Source organism: Vicugna pacos, chromosome 9 (assembly GCF_048564905.1).
Source record: "Vicugna pacos chromosome 9, VicPac4, whole genome shotgun sequence".
Taxonomy (NCBI): Eukaryota; Metazoa; Chordata; class Mammalia; order Artiodactyla; family Camelidae; genus Vicugna; species Vicugna pacos.
In genome coordinates this window covers 2,071,245-2,092,287 of record NC_132995.1, presented here as the reverse complement: position 1 = coordinate 2,092,287, position 21,043 = coordinate 2,071,245, and the positions used below count along the sequence as shown (strand labels likewise).

The 21,043-nt window shown below is 44.9% G+C and overlaps 1 protein-coding gene across 9 annotated transcripts; it reads left to right on the top strand.

Moving 5' to 3' along the window:
- Positions 1-1,940: 1,940 nt before the first annotated feature.
- On the top strand, positions 1,941-20,475 carry ZNF667 (zinc finger protein 667). Of its 9 annotated transcripts, none has more exons than XM_031681650.2 (7): positions 1,941-2,157; positions 5,876-5,958; positions 6,467-6,642; positions 7,755-8,006; positions 9,682-9,808; positions 11,093-11,185; positions 18,151-20,475. In XM_031681650.2, the coding sequence occupies exons 4-7, from the start codon at positions 7,917-7,919 to the stop codon at positions 19,728-19,730; spliced, it is 1,890 nt and encodes a 629-aa protein (XP_031537510.1). In that variant the 5' UTR covers positions 1,941-2,157; positions 5,876-5,958; positions 6,467-6,642; positions 7,755-7,916; the 3' UTR covers positions 19,731-20,475. The 9 variants fall into 9 exon arrangements, with proteins under 9 accessions (XP_031537510.1, XP_072824455.1, XP_072824456.1 ...); XM_072968354.1 differs by lacking the exon at positions 1,941-2,157 and adding an exon at positions 2,483-2,532; XM_072968355.1 differs by lacking the exon at positions 1,941-2,157 and adding an exon at positions 2,554-2,756 and having other exon boundaries at positions 5,879-5,958.
- Positions 20,476-21,043: the final 568 nt, after the last annotated feature.

The following is a 21,043-nucleotide window of genomic DNA, read 5'->3' as shown; positions in this document are numbered from 1 at the left end:
AAAAGGTTTTTCTGCATCTATTGAGATGATGATATGGTTTTTATTCTTAAATTTGTTAATCTCACACATTCACTCTTGATACACAGTCCCAGAAACTCACTCACTCATAGAGTCATATCAACATAACCACAAGCACTGGAACCCACTCCCCACCCCACCCCACCCGCACATACTGTGATGTTGTGATACATGATGAGAAATATGTATTTGTTCTTCACTAGCTCCTGGCACAGAGCTCTCCAAACTCTTGGAATTTCCTTTGTGAAGAGCCAGACGAGGTATCTTTTGTTATGTTAATGAGATGACTAGTACGGGGCTGGTTGCCAGGGGAACCAACCGAGTAATTCAGGAGTCAGAACTTTCAGTTCCATCCCCTTAACTCTGGGGAGGGGAGAGGTGTTGGAGGCTGAGTTCAGTCACTGAAGTCCTGGTTTAAGCAATCATGCCTAAGTAATGAAGCCGCCATAAAAACTCAGAAGGATGGAATTCGGAGAGCTTCGGGATTGGTGAACACATGGCAGTTCTGGAACAGTGGCAAGCATGGGAGCACTGTACCCCTTCCCACATAGCTTGCCCTCTGTATCTCTTCCATCTGGTCATTCCTGAGTTACATCCTTTTATAAAAACCGGTGGGTAATCAGGTAAGTAAAACATGTCTCCTGAGTTTTGTGAGCTGTTCTCGCAAATTAATCAAACCCAAGTGTTGCCAGCGATTAGGTTCTTGTCTCAGAAAGAACTCAGAGATGAGACATGGAGGTCAAGAAAGTAGAGTGAGGATTTATTAAGTGACAGGACTCTCCATGGGAGAGCAGGCAGGCTCAGGTGAGCAGCTGCGCTGAGTTTCTTTGGCAAGTTGGTTGCATAGAGTGTAAAAATAAATGGGCAGAATATTCATTGGGGAGGGAAGGGTTTGGGGTCGTAGTCCCTGATATTCATCCCAGTCCCACCTTCCTGAGGGGAGGAGGGCTCTTCCTTCTCATTTAGTCTGGATCAGAAATGTCATGGCATCAGCGCATGATGGGTGCTTCTAATCTGCAAGGCTAATTTTATTGTAATGAGAGCATTATGAGGAAAAGGTTACATTTGGACACTAGAGGTTCCTGCCTTTCCCCACTTTTCCTTGCCTGCCTCCAGGACACTTGTAACCCTCAAATGTGATTTATTATCAGTCCAGAGGTTCCTTCTTTTCTCTTTCCAGAGACCCCTGTTGATCACAAGATGTATGGTTTTGAGCCATTTGGCCCATGCCTCCCCTTCTCTGCTCATATCTAGCTGTCTGCCTGCTCTAACATGAGGAGGGGTCACTGGAACCTCCAGCCTATAATGGGTCAGTCAGAAGTGCACGGGATACCTGGACTTGTGATTGGTGTCTGATGGGAGGACACCCTTAGGGACATAATTAAGTTGAACTGTAGGACACCCAGCTACTGTCAGAAAATTGCTTGATGGTGGAGGCAAAAATCCACACACTGGAATTGGAATCAGAATTACATATACACACACCTATAAAAACGCAGAACTGGATCTCTACACACAAGGTCACAAACAGCAGCTTTCCACACGCACCTACACAACCACAAAAACCAGGCCACACGCATACATACAGAAGCACACACTTCCAGACACGGTAGCTTCTACACACATCATCTGTGGGCCCCAAGGCGCACACACACAGTCACACGTTCACGAACAATGGCTCATCCTCACACATACACACGATAACACAATCGGCCCCCCGTGCACGAATGCAGCCACACTCCGGACCCGGACGACAGGGGCGGGGTCACACCTCGCGTCTTCTCTCACACACTCGCGGTCATCCCACACGCCGCCACAGAAGGGCGCCCGCGTCCCCGCCAGCCCCGCAGCCGCCGCGCACACGGGCGGAAGCCGGCCGCGGGGTCTCCTGGGAGATGTAGTCTCGGGCCCGCGAAGGCGTCGCGCCAAGGACTCTGGGGCTGTTCAGTGAAGGCGCGAGCGAGATCCGGCTCCCAACCTGGAGGGACACCCCTCGGCCCCCCTCCCGGATAATTTCCTTTCGGCCCGGACCCCTCAACCTCCCTTTCCGGGTTCCGCCTGGAACCGCAGCACGACCCCGAGGCCTCTGGGAGTTGCAGCTAGAGCTCGCAGCGCGAACGCGCGAGTTACGGTCCGCGGGTGAGCCCCGCTCCAGCTCCGTCTGAAAGCGGAGGGCAAAGGGGAGGGTGTTGGGGCGATAAGGCCCCAAACCGAAAGTGTGGTTGCCGAGGACGGCGGCGAGCTGGAGAGGTTGGATTTGATTGAACGGCTCAAGGAAGGGCTTTAGCGCCCGAATACGACTACGTGATTTCATTAGGACAGTGATGCGTAGAGCCCCAGGAAGCGCACAGCGGGCCCTGCGCGTGCGCGCGGCCCTGCGTGCTGCGCGGGTTGGCACAGGGGCGGGGCTCGGGCTGTCGCGCGACGGCGTCGCCCATGAGCGTGCCTGCGTACGCCGCTGCGTGTGAGGGGGCGGGGCCTCAGGCTGGTGCCTGTGGACTGGTCCCGAGAGAGGTTAGCGTGAGCGCCTCCGGGCCGCGTGGCTTTGTTTAGGGGCGGGGCCTCGTGCTCTCGGGGACGCCCTTGGGGCGGGGCCGCGGGCCGCCGACGTGTCCCACGCGTGAGGGGGCGGGGCCAGCCTGCGCCCCTCCCGGGCGGCGGAGGGGAGTGCGCGGGTCCTGCGCGCCCTGCGCGTCGTTGGAGGGGGGCGCCGCCGAGGCGCGACGCGGGAGGACGGAGTGAGTGTGGGACGGGGTGTGCGTGTACGCCCGCGGGGCCGGGTCTGGCTGTGTGGTGACTGAGTGTGAGGGGAAGGACTCTGTGTGAGCGAGTGACGCGTGTGGCGGCGCCGTGTGCTCGAGCGGAGGGCGCGTGGCGGCGCCTCGCGTGTGCTGACGGGAGCGTGCCTCAGGGCCGCGACCGCGCTTGCCCGCGGGGTGTGCGGCGTCTGCGGGAGGGCAGGGCCTGCGCCGGGGGCGGGGCTCTGGCGCGCGTACGTGAGCGTGGCTCCGCGGGTCTGTGCTGTTGGAGGGTGTGTGACTGCTGTCCCGGTGTGTCTCCGTGTAACTGTGGGAGGGGGGCCCCGGGCGCAGGACTGAGCGGCCGTGCGGGTGTGCAGGCTCCGGGAGAGGGGTTCCGTGTGCGGCTGCGGGAGGCTTGCGCCCTCGGTGGAACGGGGCGGGGGGAAGCGCGCCCGCCTCAGCGTTGGGAGAACTACGCGGGGTAGCAAAGGTGAGCCGCGCCGTGCAGCGCTCGGCACCCCCGGGGCCTGTGTGGGTGCGGGTGTTTGCTGTGGTGCCAGTGGCGGTTTTCCCTGCTCCCTGTGCCGAAGTAGGTGAATGCTGGAGGATTTTACGTTTCTGGACTTGCGGTTGGGCGTCGGTCCTCAAAGCTGAGGGGCTGACCTCCCCCAGCTGAGAAGCGGTGCCCCAGCAGCCCAGCCGCTCCTGCGTGTGTTTCTGCATCAGCGTGCGTGCGGAGGGAGGGCAGGGGCCACCCTGGTCTCTGGGACCTGCGGCTGCGTATGGCTGTGTTTCCTTCCTAGCCAGTGTAGTCTGGGGGGACTCCGGGGCTCCTGGTTCCATCACTTGCTAGTTGTGTGACTTTGGGAGAGGTCACTGAAATTGCTGCCTCTCGGTTTCACCTGCAAGACGGGGATAATAGTGCTACCGGTCTTAGGTTTGTGGTGAACGTTAAGTGAAACAGTGCCTGACGCAAGTAAGTGATGTATAAATGATAATTGCTCTATTATTAACCTAATAACCCCAAGGATTCCACACCCAGATAATAAAATCCACAGAAAAAAAAAAGCAAAAGGTGGGGCCCCAAAGGAAAAGTTTCAGGTCAACAGATAAAATAACTCTGAAATCCAGGTTGAGCTTAGATTTAGAATTTTCTAGTCAGGGTCCTAGGAGGGCAGGAGCATGAGCCCCACACCTTGCTAGTCAACGTGGACTCTGCTTCAGCTCATGTGGAGCTTGCATTTACTAGAGAGATGAAATTAAATTGATAACAGGTGGCAATAAGTATTTTGAAAAATAAAGCAGGGTGAAGGGATTACAGGGTGACAGTGGGTGCTGTTTTCAGAATCAACACCCAGGCTTCCCGTGGGCGTCTCAGTCAGCTCCAAAGCCAGAAATGGCCGCCGTCAATGACTCCTTGGACTCCTTTGATCAGGGAATGTGAGAGTTTGGCTTTGAGCTTATCAGAGACTTTTCTCCTCCCCAGCACTGAGGTCTGGGCTACAGCAGGGAGAGGTCAGAGCTCCAGCCAGAGACTGGGGCAGTAGTTCTAAACTATGGTTTTGCATTACCATCACCTTGGAAACCTTAAAAGATAAAAATAAAACATGCCTGGGCTCAGTCTTCAGCGATTCTGACTTAATTGTTCTGGCATGGAGCCCAGTCATCAGCATTTATTAAAAAGTTCCCAAGAGATTCCGGTGTACAAACAGGGTGAGAGTTTGTGGGTTCCTCTGGGGCTTCTAGGAATGAAAGAAATTAATTTGATGGAGAGGAGAGGGGAGGAGGGTACCAGTGACTGGTGCTTTCAATATCTTATCAAAGGTAGTCCCAGCAGCTTGGCTTCTCTGCATTAGAGGCATTCCTAGCCCCATCCTGCAAGTAAGGAAATCAAATCTGTCCCCATGCACAGCAGAGAAATGGCAAGGGTGACATTCACATGCAAATCCTGTGTTTTCTGTTACAGCTAGGTGTTTGGAGAAAGTACCTTCCTATATCTCTGGCTTCTGGGGCTGGCAGGTTCAGGGTAGGAGTGATCTTAAACTACTAGACAAGTGTACAGCAAAAAGAAATTCTGGCTGAACAGAAGCAGTGAGCTTGGGTGGGTGTGTAATGGCTGGCTTTCAGGGATGTCCGGACCCACACCCAGCTCAACACCCAGCACAGTCCCACCGTATTGCAGGGATGTGCCGTGAGGGGAGGCATGGCCACTGTCCAGTTACTCTTTGAAGCTTGTTCTCATCCACAGTCTAGCCATTGTCACCTTAGGAGCAAGGATTTAGCTTTGTGCTAAATTGCAAAGCCCTCTCCCAACTGATGGTCTGGGACTCGTAAGACAGGCCAGGTTTACATCCCTGCCCTGAGGCGGTGTGGGATCCAGCCTCTTTGTTTTATTTGTGTTGTTGTTGTTTTGAGGAGGTAATTATACATGCACGATACAGAATGCCAAAGCATAGATAGGGAAGAGTGAGTTTTGAGTTTCCTTTCCCAAGCGTAGTGACCTAGTTCCCTTCCTCAGGGACAACCACTGCTACCAATTTCTTTTGTTTCTCTTTGAGAACTTCTGTGTGCCTTTTCAAACTCATGAATTCATATTGTGTGTTCTGTTTTTTCTAAGCATTTTCTCTATACCTTTTTTTCCCTTATTACACTCTGTCTTGCAGATCATTTCACACAGTACATGTAGAGCAGATTTGTCCGCCTCAGCACAGTTGACATTTTGGGCCAAATCATTCTTTGCTCTGAGTGCTGTCCTGTGCATTGTAGGATGTTTAAAGCATCCCTGGTCTCCACGCAGGAGCGCCAGCTTCTCCCCCGCCTGTGCCAAGCTGGGACAACCACAAATGTTGCCAGACATTGCACGTGTCCCGTGAGGGCATAACTGCCCCCAGCAAAGAACCACTGGTGTATTGCTGCCTTGTTCCTTTTAAGGGCTACATGGTGTCTTGTATGTGCATGTCATAGTCACTCAGCCGCTTTCCTATTGATAAGCAGCTGTTTCCAGTCTCTTGGTGGGAATAATAATGATAATTTTAAAAACTGACGTTTGTAGGGCACTGGCACTGCTCTAAGTGTGTTGCATGTTTTCATCTATTTAATCTATTTAACTTTCACAGCAGCCCTGTGGCTGGTTGCAGAAGCTGACAGTTGAAGAAGCTGAGACCCAGGGAGGACAGGGAGCGGGTCTGCGGTCACACAGGTAGGGGCTGGCAGAGGTGGAAGCTGAACGCAGACAGCCTGACTGCAAATGGACACACTTCATGGAAGGGCTGTGCTGCCTCTTCCTACAGACCCTGTCATTTTACACACATGCAGGTACATCTGAAGACAAATACTAGAAATCAGGTTGCTGGGTTAAAGGCTCTGTGCACCTTCAGTCTTAGAGATACTGCCAAATTGCCAGTTTCTCCAACTAGCACTGTGTGAGAATTCTTACTGCAGCCCTCTTAGGGGGTGTCAGGCTTCCCTGGCGATGCTTGGTGTATACGGACTTTAAAAGGAAAAGAAAGGCAAGAAATAACCATGTGCCCATTGCTGAAGGTGTCTCGTGTAAACTTAACAGCCAAGGGTGAGGTAGGTTTTGTTTACCCCATTGTACAGATGAACAAACTGAGGCTTTGTGTAGCTCTCCCACAGCCAGTAATTGGTGGAGGCAAGCTTTGAATCCAGAAATATCTAATATCAAACTGCTCTTCTTTTCTCCCCAGCTGTGCTGAGTTCCTTGTAGAGAAGTATTTTGTGGACAGGAATCGTGCTTCTTCAGTTTGGGGTGTGTGACTGAGCACAAACAGCTATGAGAAAACCCAGGCCGGACACGGTGCCGGTTCCTGGAGCAGTCCGTTTTACTTGAGGACTCAGAAGAGCCAAGCGATGTACTTGTCTGGTAAATAACTTAAAACAGGATTTATATATTAACTCAGGTTTATCATGATGCAGGATGCAAAAGTGGTATGGATGTTTTAAAACAGAAGATTTCAGGATTTTGTGTCATGGGCAGCTGCTCTGGGGTGTGTCCCAGACCACAGAGCTAGTCATTAACCCTCCACTACTGTGTGTGACAGAGTCTTGGACACCTGAATTCTCTCTGACCCTGTGACAGCAGTGTGCTGGATAATTTGTAGCATCTGCCAATTTCCATGGTATAAATAATCCCACCAGGGCCCACTGTAAGCTATCAAAGCAATGTCACTGAGCACACAGCTGGAGAGGTGTGCACAACGGATTTGTGTAAGCTGGGGCAAGCCAGCTCCAGCACTGCCACTTGGCCTCTGAGGGCTTCTGACTAACATCTCTGCGTAGAGGAAGGTTAATGCCTAGCTCTGTGGTCTGGGACACACACCCAGTGTATTTGCCACATAGTCACCAAAAAAATTGATTAAACGTTAAGGCAGCCACATCACTCCGTCACTCCTCTGCTCAGCTACACCCACCCCTCCACCCCCTGCAGTGATACCTTATCATGCTTAGAATGAAATCTGAGCTGCCTGTCACCTCTTCATGACCTGGCCCCTCCTGACCTCAGCCACCTCCTCGCCCACCACTCCCCACCTCACTCACTCTTTCAGCAGACCTACCTTCTCTCCTCCCTCCACATGCTAAGCGTGTGCCTGCCGCAGGGCCCTTGCACCTATTGTGCCTCTACCCAGAATGTTCTTCTCCCAGTGCCCAAGTAGCTCACACTGGCACTACATTTACACCGCAGTGTTGCCTCCTCTGAGAGGCCTTTCCCAAGCACCCCTCACTCCCCGCCCTGCTCGGGTCCTTTCTTCCTTCAGGGCTGTGATCTCAGCTAACCCTGTGCTCTGTGTGGCCCTGTCTTCCCTACTGGGATGTAAGGTGCATGGGAGCCATACTTCTGTGCTCTGACTCTGCTCTCCCCAGCGCCTGGGGCAGTGTCTGGCGCCTGGTTGGCGCTCAGCAAACACTTGTCAGGGGGAAGAGCGGGTGGCCACATGTCTCACTTGCCTCCTGATCCGGCACCTCCTGTGATCTTAGGAGCGGAGAACGTTGGCTTTGGCCCCTCCCTGATCCTGAGAAGGGCAGGAATGCTTCAGATGTTCTGGCCTTCCATGTGTGTGTGTGTGTGTGACCGGGTCTGGGGCCTAGGGAGTCTTATCCTAGAGACTCTGGGACCACCCACAAGGCCCAGTCAGCCTCATGACTTCTCTCCCAGCCCCACCATCTCAGCACTCCACTCCTCTGCAGAAGGAAAGGATGCCTGCTGCACGCGGGAAACCCAAGTCCAAGGTAAGTAGAGATTCCTCTTTGGGAAAGTTCCATCCTGTGAGAAACCATTTGCTTTCTATGCATGGGAACATCCTGCCCCACAGAGACCCAGCTGAGACCTAATCCCTGTGTCCTCCTGTCACCGCAGGGGGCAGGAACCCGAGAAGGGCTCCAGGGAGCCGCAGCCCCTGCCAGCCCCCGGCCTCCCCCTCAGCGTGTGCATGATCATCTGCCTGTGCATCCAACATCTCCAGGGCCTCTGCCTGCGCTGGGAGACACGGCCTCCCCAGGAGAAGAGCAGAGCCACCGTGACTTCTTGAGGTGGCTGTGCGTGCCCAGGTGTGACCTGCTGGGGCAGAGGAGGACTGGATGTGCGCTGCAGAGTTAATCTCTTCATGTTGCTTTGCTTTCGCTGGTACAACCCATATTCACAAGGAGGATGCCTCTCTAACTTTGAGACTCCTCATAATCCTGTATTCAGGTTGAGTTAGTTGGAGCCGGGCCAGGGAGTCAACCTCCTGTAATCATGTTTCATCAGTTTCGATGATCAAGTAAGCCAGGTATAGTAAGATTTCTCGTAATCAACACGTCTGCCCTCTAAGTTACGTGTATTCGTTCCCTATTGCTGCTATAACACATTACCACAAACTTGGCCATCCAGAACAGCACACGTTGTGGTTATCACACAGTTGGTGGGCCGGAGGTCAGGCACAGCATGACTTAGCTGGATCCTCCTCGTTGGGTCTCACAAGGCTGAAATCAAGGCGTCAGCTGGCTGTGGTCTCCACTGAGGCTCAGAGTCCTCTTCTGGACTCATTCGTTATTGACAAAATTTAGTTCCTTCTCCCACTTCCCTTGTGGCCCGCTTCTTCCACCTTCAAACCAGCAACAACAGGTCAGACCCCACTCATGCCTCAGATCTCCTCAGCTTCCCTTTCTGCTCTCATCTTCCACCAGCTAGAGAAAATTCTTTGCTCTTGCGGGCTCCTGTGATGACGTTGGCCCACCCAAATAATCCAGGCTCCTCTCCGTTTTATGGTCAACTGGTTAATAACCTTGATTTCATCTGCAAATAACCTTTTTGGGGGGGAGGTTAATTAGGTTTATTTATTTATTTATTTAAAAATTTTTTTCTCCTTAATGGAGGTACTGAGGATTGAACCCAGGACCTCATGTATGCTAGGAATGCACTCTACCACTGAGCTGTACCCTCCTCACTGCAAATAACGTTTTGCCATGTGTAACGCACTCACACGAGGTTAGGGACGTGAATCAGTAGCCAGACTGCTCAGATTGAACCTCAGCTCCTCCACTTACAAGCTGTGAGACCTTCAGCAGGTCACCTCGCCCCTCTGGGCCTCAGTTTCCTCATCTGTCACATTGCTGTGATCCTCTCAGCAGTGCCCCAGTCACTGGCTAGCATGAGCCAGTATGTGCAGGGTACTTAGAAAAAGGCCTTGTCTTTGTCAGTGCCCAGTAAATCCAAGTTGATACGTTTTTTATGCAATACAATCTTTAATAACAGATATATTACATTGTGTTTTATTTAATACACCTTCCCCTTTTGGCCTGAGACCTGCAGATGTTTCCTTAGTAGAGTCCTGGCACTGTACACCTCCCATCTGGGCAAGTCATTTTCTCCAGCCATGTGGAAGCACAAACCCATGGTGAAAGGCCATGTGATTTTCCATTTCAGGCACCAGTGACATTTGGGGATTTGGCCATCTACTTCTCCCAGGAGGAGTGGGAGTGGCTGAGCCCCATTCAGAAGGATCTGTACGAAGATGTCATGTTGGAAAACTACCAGAACCTGGTTTCTCTCGGTAAGGCTCTCCTCCCATAGTGCACAGCTGGCCCGTTGACAGACATGAATCAGTCTAGTCAGGAACACAAGCCACTCCACATTTGTTTTGCTTTTTAATAGTCTTACTGAAGTATAATTCTCATATTATACAGTTCACCTATATAAAATATGTAATTCATTGGCTTTTAGTGTATTCACAGAGCTGTGCACCCAATCACTACAGTCAATTTTAGAACATTTTAATTACCTCCAAACCCCACACCTATTAACTAGAAATCACCTTTCATTTCCCCCTGCCCACTAATCCCCGCAGATTAGGCAAACACGAATCCACTTTCTGTCTCTCTGAATTTGCCTATTCTTGGCCTTACATAGAGAGAGAATCATGACTGTGTGTTCTTTTGTGTCTGGCGTCTTTCACTCAGTGTTTATTTTTGGTGTTCATCTACATTGTAGCATGTGGTCAGATAACAGACCACATTTTGTTTGTCCATTCACCAGTCAATGGGCATTTGGGCTGTTTCCACTGTGTGGCTGTTATGAATCTGCTGCTGTAATGAATCTGATTTGTTCAAGTACAAATCTTCATGTGGACACACATTTTCATTTCTCTTGGGTATATACCTAGGAGTGGTATGTGCCGGTCATATAGTAACCATACATGTAACCTTTTGAGGACGCCCAGGTTGTCTTACGAGCAAGAATATAAAGAATTGACTTATTGTTAAAAGGTGAGTGTCGGACACTGAGATAACACAGAGATGGTTATGGCCACCATCCTCGGGCTGAGGGGACAGAGGGAGGAGTTTGGAGTTTTTAGGACATCGAGGAAGGGACTCAGACTTCTGGAGGCGAGGGGTGCCGTGCCTGGTTTGTTTATCCTCCTGAGGAGGCGAGATGAGGGTAGTTCTGGGAGAGCAGGGAAAAAAAGGAAAGCAGAAATTGAAACCACCAGTGCCCCTACTGGTGGACACTGCCAGGGAGTGGCGGGTGTAGAAGTGTGGGTTGCAGGGCCCAATACTGTGCACCGCAAAACAGGTCAGAGAGTGGTGGGCTTTGGAGTGGAAAGGCAGTAGCTGAATAGCCAGCTTCAGGAGTTTCTGGTCCAACTTTTCAGGAAAACTGTTGGCTTTGTAGAGTTAGAAATGAACAGCTCTGCTGGCTGTGACTGACCTTTCATCCTTATTCTCCATCTGCCCTTCACATCCTCGGTGCTCCTTTTGTGCTGATAACCCCCCATTTCTGTTGATACTAAAGCTGTGGTGCCCACATCATACTCAGTCCAGTGTCTCCCTGTGTGCAGGACTTTCCTTTCGGAGGCCAAATGTGATTGCCTTACTGGAGAAAGGGAAAGCGCCCTGGATGGTGGAGCCAGTGAAAAGACGCCGGGGCTTGGGTGAGTGACAGAGAACCAGGGCTTAGAAGCTGACGTTCCGTGCGAGCGTTCCCTCCACCATGAGTGGGCAACATCTTTAAGATAATAGTTGAGAGCGACTTTCTCCACCTCTGAGTCCCCAGGCCTGTGCAGAGAACTCAAGTCTCTTCAGTGTGAGCCCCCAGAGGGAGAATAACCAACATTTAATAATCCCCTTACTAGATATCAGACATTCTTCTAAGTACAGTTTCCTCCCAACAACCCTGTAAGGTAGGTACTATTACTCCTATTTTATAGATGAGGAAACTGAGGACCAGAGAGGTTCAGAGATTTGCCCAAAGTCACCCAGCTTGGAAGAGTGGCAATACAGCTGGATTTGAACCCAGGTTTCTGGTCTCAAGCTCAGCTTTTAATAGCCTTATCCCCACCTATCAGGTCCCCTACCTTGGCTTTCATGTTTCCCTTCAGAGAATGTGTATTCTGACCTCTCTAAATATAGCATTTCCGATGATAATGTTCAAACTTCATTCCTTAAAAAGACTTTTCCATAACTTTAGTTTGACTATTTGTCAAGAACTCATTCAGTTTTCTAATAGATTCTTCTTCAGCTGGTCAAGTTATGTTTTTCAATTGTGGTGAAAAAAAACACATAAATTAACCATTTAAAAATATACATTATGTATATTCACATTGTTGTGAAGCTATCTCTGGAACTTTTAAATTTTGCAATACTGAAACTCTATACCCACTAAGTAGTATACTTTCCCACCCCTTCATTCAGCCCTTGGTATGATATTGACTCCTATAGATACTTACACAAATGGAATTTTACAGCATTTGACTTTTTGTGACTGGCTTTTTTCTTAGCATTGTGTCCTCAGGGTTCATCCGTGTTGTAGTATATGACAGGATTTTTTCTTTTTAAAGGCTACATAATATTCCATTGTACGTATGTACCACATATTCTTTATCCATTCATCTGTCAGTGGATATCAGGGTTGCTTCCACCTCTTGGCTACTGTGAATCATGCTTCAGTGAACATGGGGGCATAGATATCTCTTCGAGATCGTGATTCCAATTTCTTTGGCTGTATACCCAGCTGTAGAGCATATGGTAGTTCTGTTTTTAATTTTCTGAGGAACCTCCATACCATTTTCCACAGTGGCTGCACCATTTTTCATTTCCACCAACAGTACACAAGGGTTCCAACTTCTCATTCTTGCCAGCCCAGCATTGGTTATTTTCTGTTTTTCTGACAGTGGCCATCTTTATGGTGTGAGGTGATACTGTGGGTTCAGTTTGCATTTCCCTAATAATTAGTGATGTTGAACATCTTTTTACATGTTTATAGGCCATTTATCTATCTTTCTTGGTGAAATGTCTATTCAAATCCTTTCCCATTTTTTAGTAGGGTTGTTTGTCTTCTGTTTTTAAGTTTTAGTTCTTTATATATTCTGCATATTAACCCCTTATCAGATATATGATTTGCAATATCCATAGGTTGCCTTTTCACTGTGGTTTTCTTCGACATGCAAAAGTTAAGTTTGATGTAGACTGATTTGTGTTTTTTTTTTCTTTCCTATGCTTTTGGTGCCATATTCAAGAAATCAGTGCCGAATTCAATGTCCTGAAGCTTTTCCCTTATGTTTTCTTCTAGGAGTTTAATAGTTTTACGTCTTACACTTAGGTCTTTAATCCATTTTAAGTTAGTTTTTGTATATGTCATAAGGTAAGGGTCCAGGTTTATTCTTTTGCATGTACATACCCAGTTTTCCCAGTGTCATTCATGAAAGGAACTGTACTTTCAGGCTTGGTACCCTTGCTGAAAATCATTTGATCAGATATGCAAGGGTTTATTTCTGGGTTCTCTATTCTTTTCCGCTGGTCTGTGTATCTGTCTTTATGCCACTACCACACCATCTTAATTACTGCTGCTTTGTGGTGTGTTTTGAAATCAGGAAGTGTGAGGCCTCCTACTTTGTTCCTCTCTTTCAATATTGTTTTGGTTATTCAGTATCCCTTGAGAGTCCACATGAATTTTAGGACTTTTGTCTATTTCTGCAAAAATTGTTACTGGGATTTTGAGAGGGATTGCACTGAATCTGTAGATAACATTGTATGGACATTTTTACAATTTTAAGTCTTCCAATCCACAAGCAGAAAATGTCTTTCCATTTATTTGTATCTTTGACTTCTTTTAGCAATGTTTATAGTTTTCATTGTACAACTCTTATCACTTTGGTTAAACCTATTCCTAAATATATCCTTTTTGATGTTATAGTAAATGGGATTGTTTTCTCAATTTCCTTTGCAGAGTGGTCATTGTTAGTGTATAGAAAGACAACTGATTTTTGAGTGTTGATTTTGTATCCTGCTGCTTTACCAAATTCTTTTATTGATTCAAAAAGTTTTTGGTGTAAAATCAAAGTAGTTCCTTCTCTTCCTAGTTTGTTTAGTGTTTTTCATCATGAAGGGGTATTGAATTTTGTCAAAAGCTTTTTCTGCATCAGTTGAGATGAACATGTGTTTTTATGGGCCTTTAATTTGTTAATGTGATATATTACATCCATTTACCCATATTGAACTATCCTTGCACTCCAGGTATAAATCCCACTGGCTCATGTTTACGATCCTTTTAATGTGCTGTTGAATTTGGTTCACTAGAATTTGTTTAGGATTTTTGCATCAATTTTCATCAGGGATATTGGTCTGTAGTTTTTTCTTGTGATGTGTCTGGTTTTGGTTTTAAGGTAATGATGGCCTCATACAGTGCATTAGTATTCCCTCTGCTGCAGTCCTTTGAAAGAGATTATGGAGAATTGGTATGATTTCTTCCTTAAATGTTTGGTAGGATTCACTAGTGAACCCATATGGGCCTGTTGCTTTTTTCTTCAGAAGGTTGTTAATTACTGATCAAGATTTTAAAATAAATATATGCCTATTCAGATCATCTTACTCTTCTTGTGTGAGTTTTGGCAAATTGTGTCATTTAAGGAATCATCTAGGTCATCAGATTTGTAGGCATAGAGTTGTTCAGTTTTCCATTATTATACTTGATGAAATCTGTAATGATATGCCCTCTTTGATTTCCAATATTAGCAATTTGTGTCTTCTCTCTGTTAGGTAACCTAGCTAGAGACTTAACAATTTTATTAATTTTTAAAGAACCAGCTTTTGATTTTATTGTATTTCTTTATTGATTTCCTGTTTTCAATTTCAAAGATTTGCTCTAATTCTTATTATTTTTTTCTGCTTACTTTGGATTTAATTTGCTCTTTTTTCTCTAGTTTCCTAAGTGGGAAACTTAGATTATTGACTTTAGATCTTTGTTCTTTTCTAATATATGCATTCAATGCTATAAGTTTCCCTCTAAGACCTACTCACTGCATCTCACACATTTTTTGTAACTTGTGCTTCCATTTTCATTTAGTTCAAAATATTTAAAAATTTTTCTTGAGATGTCTTCTTTGACCCATGTGTTATTTAAAGTGTGCTGTTTAATCTCCAAGTATTTGAGGATTTTCCAGTGATCTTTTTGTTCATGATTTCTGGTTTAATTTCATTGTGGTTTGAGAGCAGGCTGTATGGTTTCTATTCTTTTAAATTTATTAAGGTGTGTTCTGTGGCCTATCTTGGTGAATGTGGTCTATCTTGGTGAATGTTCCATGTAAGCTTGAGAATAATGTTAATTCTGCTGTTGGGTGAAATAGTCTATAGATGTCAGTTATATCCATTTGAATGATGGCATAACCACTGTGTCTTTACTGATTTTCTGCCTGCTAGGTCTGTCTATTTCTTGTGGGAGGAGGGTGTTGAAGTCTCCATCTATAATAGCGGATTCATCTCTTCCTCCTTGCAGTTCTATTGGTTTTTGTCTCATGTAGTTTGATGCTCTGTTGTTAGGTACATACATGTTATCAATTGTTATGTTTTCCTGAAGAATTGTCCTGTTTATCATTATAATGCCCCTCTTTATCCATAATTACTCTCCATGTTTTTAAGCCAGCTGGGAGTTAATATACCTACTCCTGCTTTCTTTTGATTAGTGTCTGCGTGGTCTGTTTTTCTCCATCCATTTACTTTTAATCTATATGTGCCTTTACATCTAAAATGGGTTTCTTATAGACAACATCCAGTTGGGTCATTTTTTTTTGATCCAATCTCTGTAGTTTCTACATTTAGACCATTTACATTCAAAGTGATAATTGATATAACTGAATTAACATCTACCATATTTATTACTGTTTTTTATTTGTTACCCTTACTCTTTGTTCCTGTTTTTGTCTTCCATTCTTTTTCTGCCTTTTGTGATTTTTAAATGAACATTCACATAATTCTACTTTCTATCTTTTCTTAGTATATCAGTTACACTTTTTTTTTTCACTTTTTAAACTTTTTTTAGTGATTGCCCTAGAGTTTACAATATACATTTACGGTTAATCCATGTCCATGTTTAAATAACACAATAGCATTTCATGGGTAGTGTGAGTACCTTATAATAATAATGCTAATTCCTCCCTCTTGCCCCTTGTATCAGTGTTGTCATTTATTTCACTTGTGTATAAGTACACATTAACATAAACTTAAGATAATTATATAAGCATACCTATTCACATACATTGTTGCTATTATTATTTTGAATAAAGTGTTATCTGTTAGATCAATAAAGAGTAAGAAAATGGAAGGATTTTTGTGCCTTCATTCATTTCCTTCTTCAATGCTTCTCCTTTCTCTGTGTACATACGAGTTTCTGACTTACATTATTTTACTTCTCTCCAAAGGACTTCTTTTAACATTTCTTGCAAAGCAGGTGTACTGGGAACACATTCCCACAATATTTCTTTATCTGAAAAAGACTTTATATTTTTCTTTAACTTTTGAAGGAAATTTTCACAGGGTACAGAATTCTAGGTTGGTGGTTTCTTTCTCTCAACACTTTAAATATTTTGTTCCACTCTCTTCTCGCTTGCATTGTTTTTGAGAAGTTGAATGTAAATCTTACCTTTGTTCCACTATAGATGGGGTCTCTTTTTCCTCCTGGCTTCTTTCAGGATTTTTTTCTTTGACTTCCTGCAATTTAAAAATGGTATGCCTAGTTACAGGTCTCCTAGATCCTGCTGGGTCTTCTTCAAGTGTCTTGGATCAGTGATTTTGTGTCTGACATTAATTTGGTGAAATTCTCAGTTATTATTCCTTCAAATGTTTTTTCTCTTTTTTCTCCTCCTTCTTCTGGTATTCCCATTGCACGTATGTTCCATTACACATGTGTCTTTTGTAGTTGTCCCTCAGCCTTTGGCTGTTATGTTTATTTTTTTTCCAGATTTTGAGTATTTTATTGATAAATCTTTTAGTGTGTAGAATCTTTCCTCAGCTGTGTCAGATCTACCAAAAAGCTCGTCAAAGGCATTATTTCTGTTAAATTGTTTATGATCTCTTAACATTTCATTTTGGTTCTTCCTTAGAATTTCCATCTTTCTGCTTACATTGCCCCTCTGTTCTTATACACTATATGCTTCCTCCATTAGAGCTTTTAGCATATTAATCACATTTGTTTAAAATTTCTGGTCTGATAATTCAGACATCCCTGTCATACTTGAGTCTGGTTTTGATGCTTGCTCTGAGTCTTCAGGTTGTGTTTTTTGCCTTTTGGTATGTCTTGTAATTTTGTTTCTTGATAGCTGGCCATGATGTACCATTTAAAAGGAACTGCTGTGAATAGGCCTTTAGTAATGTGATAGTGAGGTGGAGTCGTGCGGAAGCATTCTATAGTCCTGCGATTAGATTTTAAGTCTAGTGAGCCTGTTCCTCTGGACTGTGAATATCACAAGTGATGCTCAGTTTTCTCCTCCCCTCTTAGGTGGGACAGGCTGTCTAAAGCCAGTTGGAGTTGGGTATTTCCCTCCCCAGGTCAATTAGGCTCTGATATAACCTCAGCCTGGTAGGCTGTGGCTACCTAGTGGCCCCTGAGGGCAGGCCTTGTTAAGAGGGACAGATTGGTATATTTCAAAATTACTCTTTTTCCCCTGTATTTAAGGCGAGAATCTGATCAATCTCCTAAAGGTAAATCTCGCAGTGCTGTTTGGGTCCCTCATAACTAGGTGCCTCTTGAGTCTTTAACTCTCAGACTTGTTGGTAGTGAGCCTCTGACAATTTGTTAATCCCAGTTCAGGTTTTTCTACCCGAGAACAGGTTCCCATGGTGGTTTTCCTTGTGACTCTCTACTCTGATAAGCTGTGACTCCCTGTATTCTTCACCTTCCTCTCCAGTCTTGGAGGAACTGGTTTGCCCTGTGTCCTCCCCTTTCTGATAGATTCAAGAGAAGTTGTTGGTTTTACCATATGTTAAGCTTTTTACTTGTTAGGACAAAATGGTGACTTCCAAACTTTTACATGGGGAGTCAGAAACCATAAGTCCAGTTTGTTTGTTTGTTTGTTTTAAAGATTTGATTTCATGAATGTATTTTTAAAATGTACAACTTTATTGAGACATAGTTTACCTATTGTAAAATTCACCCATTTTAAGTGTATAATTCAGTAGTTTTTGATAAGTTTACCAAGTTGTGCCACCATTACTGTAATCTAGTTTTAGAATATTTTTATCACCTCAATAAGATCCCTCGTGCCCACCTCCAGCCCTGGGCAACCACTAATTTGCTTTCTGCCTGTAGTTTACCTTCTGCCTTTTCTGGATGCTTCATATAATAAAGCTGTATGATCTAATGAACAGTCTGTGGAGTTTAATGTCGTATATGGTAAAAGTTTGTTCTGTAAGTAAAACTTCATTCATTCATTTCAAATTGCAAGCTTTCCTGAATTTCAGTTGTGAAGTATTTCTGTAAAGCCCTTACTATGTTAAAACCATAACACAACACTAAAAAGTTACTCTTCTGATCATCATCGTTGTCATTATGATTGAGAAAGATTGCATGGAAGCTCCACTTTTCTAGCACAGGAAAACAAACATTGAATTTCTTGATGTCTTTCAGACTCAGGGTCTAAATGTGAGACCAAGAAGTTACCTCCAAGTCAAAGCAACAAATCTGGGCAAAGCATCTATCAGAAACCAGTTTCTGCACCACAGAAAGTTCCCACAGGAAAGAGAGGCTGCAAGAAAAATTCAGTCCTAATAAAACCCAAGAAAGTGCATTCAGGAAAGAAAGCTTTAAAATGTAATGACTGTGGGAAATCCTTCAGTCAGAGCTTCTCTCTTCAGCTTCATCAGAACTCTCATGCTGGAGAGAAGCCTTATGAGTGCAGTAGTTGTAGAAAAGCATTCAGGCAGATCTCATCCCTCATTCTTCACCAGAAGATTCACGTTGGAAGGAAAAGCTATGAATGTGGCAGATGTGGGGAAAGCTTCGCTCAGAGAGCAACGCTTAGTCTACATGGAAAAACCCATGATGAAAAGGAAATCTTTGACTGTGGGAAAACCTCGAGTCAGTGTCCACCTATCAGTATACGTCAGAAAAGTCACTTTGCTGAAAATGTCCACCAGTGTGGAAAATGTGGGAAAGCCTTCATTCGAATGTCATCTTTTTTACTTCATAAGAAAATTCATAATGGAAGGAAAATACATAAATGTAGTAAGTGTGGGAGAGGGTTCAATAAGAAATCAGTCCTTGTTATGCATAAAAGAATTCATACTGGAGAGAAAACTCATGAAAGTGAGAACGCCTTAAGTCAGAGTCTACAGCAGAGAAGCCACCATTTAGAGAATCCTTATAAATGCAGAAAATGCGGCAAATCTTTTAATAGGATTTCATCCATCATGCTCCATCAGAGAATTCACGCTTCAGAGAAACCCTACAGATGTGATAAATGTGAGGAGGTCTTCAGGCGGCTTTCAACCCTTATTCTACATCTCAGAATTCACAGTAGAGAGAAGCTGTACAGATGCAATAAATGTGAGAAGGTCTGCAATCGGCATTCCTCCCTTGTTCAACACCAGAAAGTTCATGCAAAGAAAAAGAAACTGTTTGAATGTAAGGAATGTGGGAAGATGTTTTCTGGAACTGCCAACCTTAAAATACATCAGAACATTCATTCTGAAGAGAAACCTTTCAAATGCAATAAATGCAGTAAAGTTTTTGGCCGCCAGTCATTTCTTATTGAACATCAGAGAATTCATACTGGAGAAAAACCCTATCAGTGTGAGGAATGTGGGAAAGCCTTCAGTCATCGAATCTCTCTTACTCGACATAAGAGAATTCATACTGAAGATAGACCCTATGAATGTGATCAGTGTGGGAAGGCCTTCAGTCAGAGTGCACACCTTGCCCAACATGAAAGAATTCACACTGGAGAGAAACCATATACATGCAAAACGTGTGGGAAGGCCTTTAGTCAACGCACATCCCTTATTCTCCATGAAAGAAGTCATACTGGAGAGAAACCCTATGAGTGTAACGAATGTGGGAAGGCATTTAGCAGTGGCTCAGATCTCATTCGGCATCAGAGAAGTCATTCTTCAGAGAAGCCCTATGAATGCAGTAAATGTGGGAAGGCATACAGTCGGAGCTCATCCCTCATTCGGCATCAGAATACACATTCCGAAGAAAAAGCTTAAGATTGTTTTCAATGTGTAAAAGCAAAGAGGGAGGCTAGCAAAGTAGCGGAGAGAGAGGCATGGGGGGAAAGGCATTTGTCTGTACATAAATTGAATAAAAACTGGACAGTTTGATGACATGTCCCCCTTTGGAAGCCAAAGAGCAAAAGTCATTGGTGACTTTTGACCTGATGACTTGAAATCAACTGAGGCAGTGGCTTTATCCTAATTTCAACATAGCAAGCTTAGTTGATTGGATCAGCCATTTTTAATGAAGAGCATTCTTCATTTGATAAAAGTTACTGATAACTTTATTTCCAATATAATTTTATTTCATTGGTCACATACGACAAAGTGAATTATAAATCCATTTTTCTGGATGGGACTTTGAACCTGATTTAAGGTCACATGAATAGTTTTGAGTTTGTTCCTTAGAACTAGAAGTATCACGGAAGGGATTTCCTCGCAAACTGGAGTGCCATTTTCAGCTGACAGAAATTCGTGGGTGAGAATAAAGAAGACTTGGGGAAAGATAACACATAATTGTGTGGAACAACAGGGTCATTACCATACTGCCTCCATGGATATGAAGATACATAATCTTCATGGTGTGAAAAATATAATAAGCCTGAGATAAGCTGATGGGGAAAAAACCCAGCATGAACTGAAGAATGAAGAACTTCAGAGCAGGGAGAAATTACTGTTTTATTTGAAAATAAATTTGTCTATATTTATATGAATAAACATTGGTATTTTCATGTAAGAACACTGGTGTGCAGTAAGTGATTGGTGGAGATGTCATGGACTAAATGTGTTGTCCCAAAATCGATATGTTAAAACCCTAACCCTCAATGTGATGGCTTCTGGAATTGAGGCCCCTGGGAGATAATTTGGGATAGATGAGGTTATGAGGGTGGGGCTCTCATGATAGGATCCGTGTCTTTAAAAGAAGGGACACCAGAGAGATTGCACTCTCTCTCGTTCCTCTGCCATGTAAGGACGCAGCAAGAAGGTGGCTGTCTGCAAGGCAAGAAACTAGCCCTCACCAGTACCCAACCTTGTTGCAGCCTGATTTCAGACCTTCAGCCTCAGAACTGTGAGAGATGAATTTCTTTGTCTGAGTCACTCAGTCTGTGGTAATCTGTTGTGGCAGCCCAAGCTGACTAATACATGGGAAAACCCTGCATTTGTGTGCCAGGCTCTTTTTTTGTCAGCTGTTCACCGTGTTATGTAATCGCTTTCAGCCTTTCTCCCACTTGTGCAAAACGTGTAAGAAATAAAGTCAGTCCTTTTTTGTAATTGAGTTGTATACAGTTGGACTCTTCTGTGTAAGT

Coding starts and splice junctions, on each gene's coding strand:
- ZNF667 (XM_031681650.2), top strand. CDS start 7,917: ATGACTTCTCTCCCAGCCCCACCATCTCAGCACTCCACTCCTCTGCAG. Junction 8,007..9,681: donor GCGGGAAACCCAAGTCCAAG/GTAAGTAGAGAT, acceptor TTTCCATTTCAG/GCACCAGTGACATTTGGGGA. Junction 11,186..18,150: donor GAAAAGACGCCGGGGCTTGG/GTGAGTGACAGA, acceptor GATGTCTTTCAG/ACTCAGGGTCTAAATGTGAG.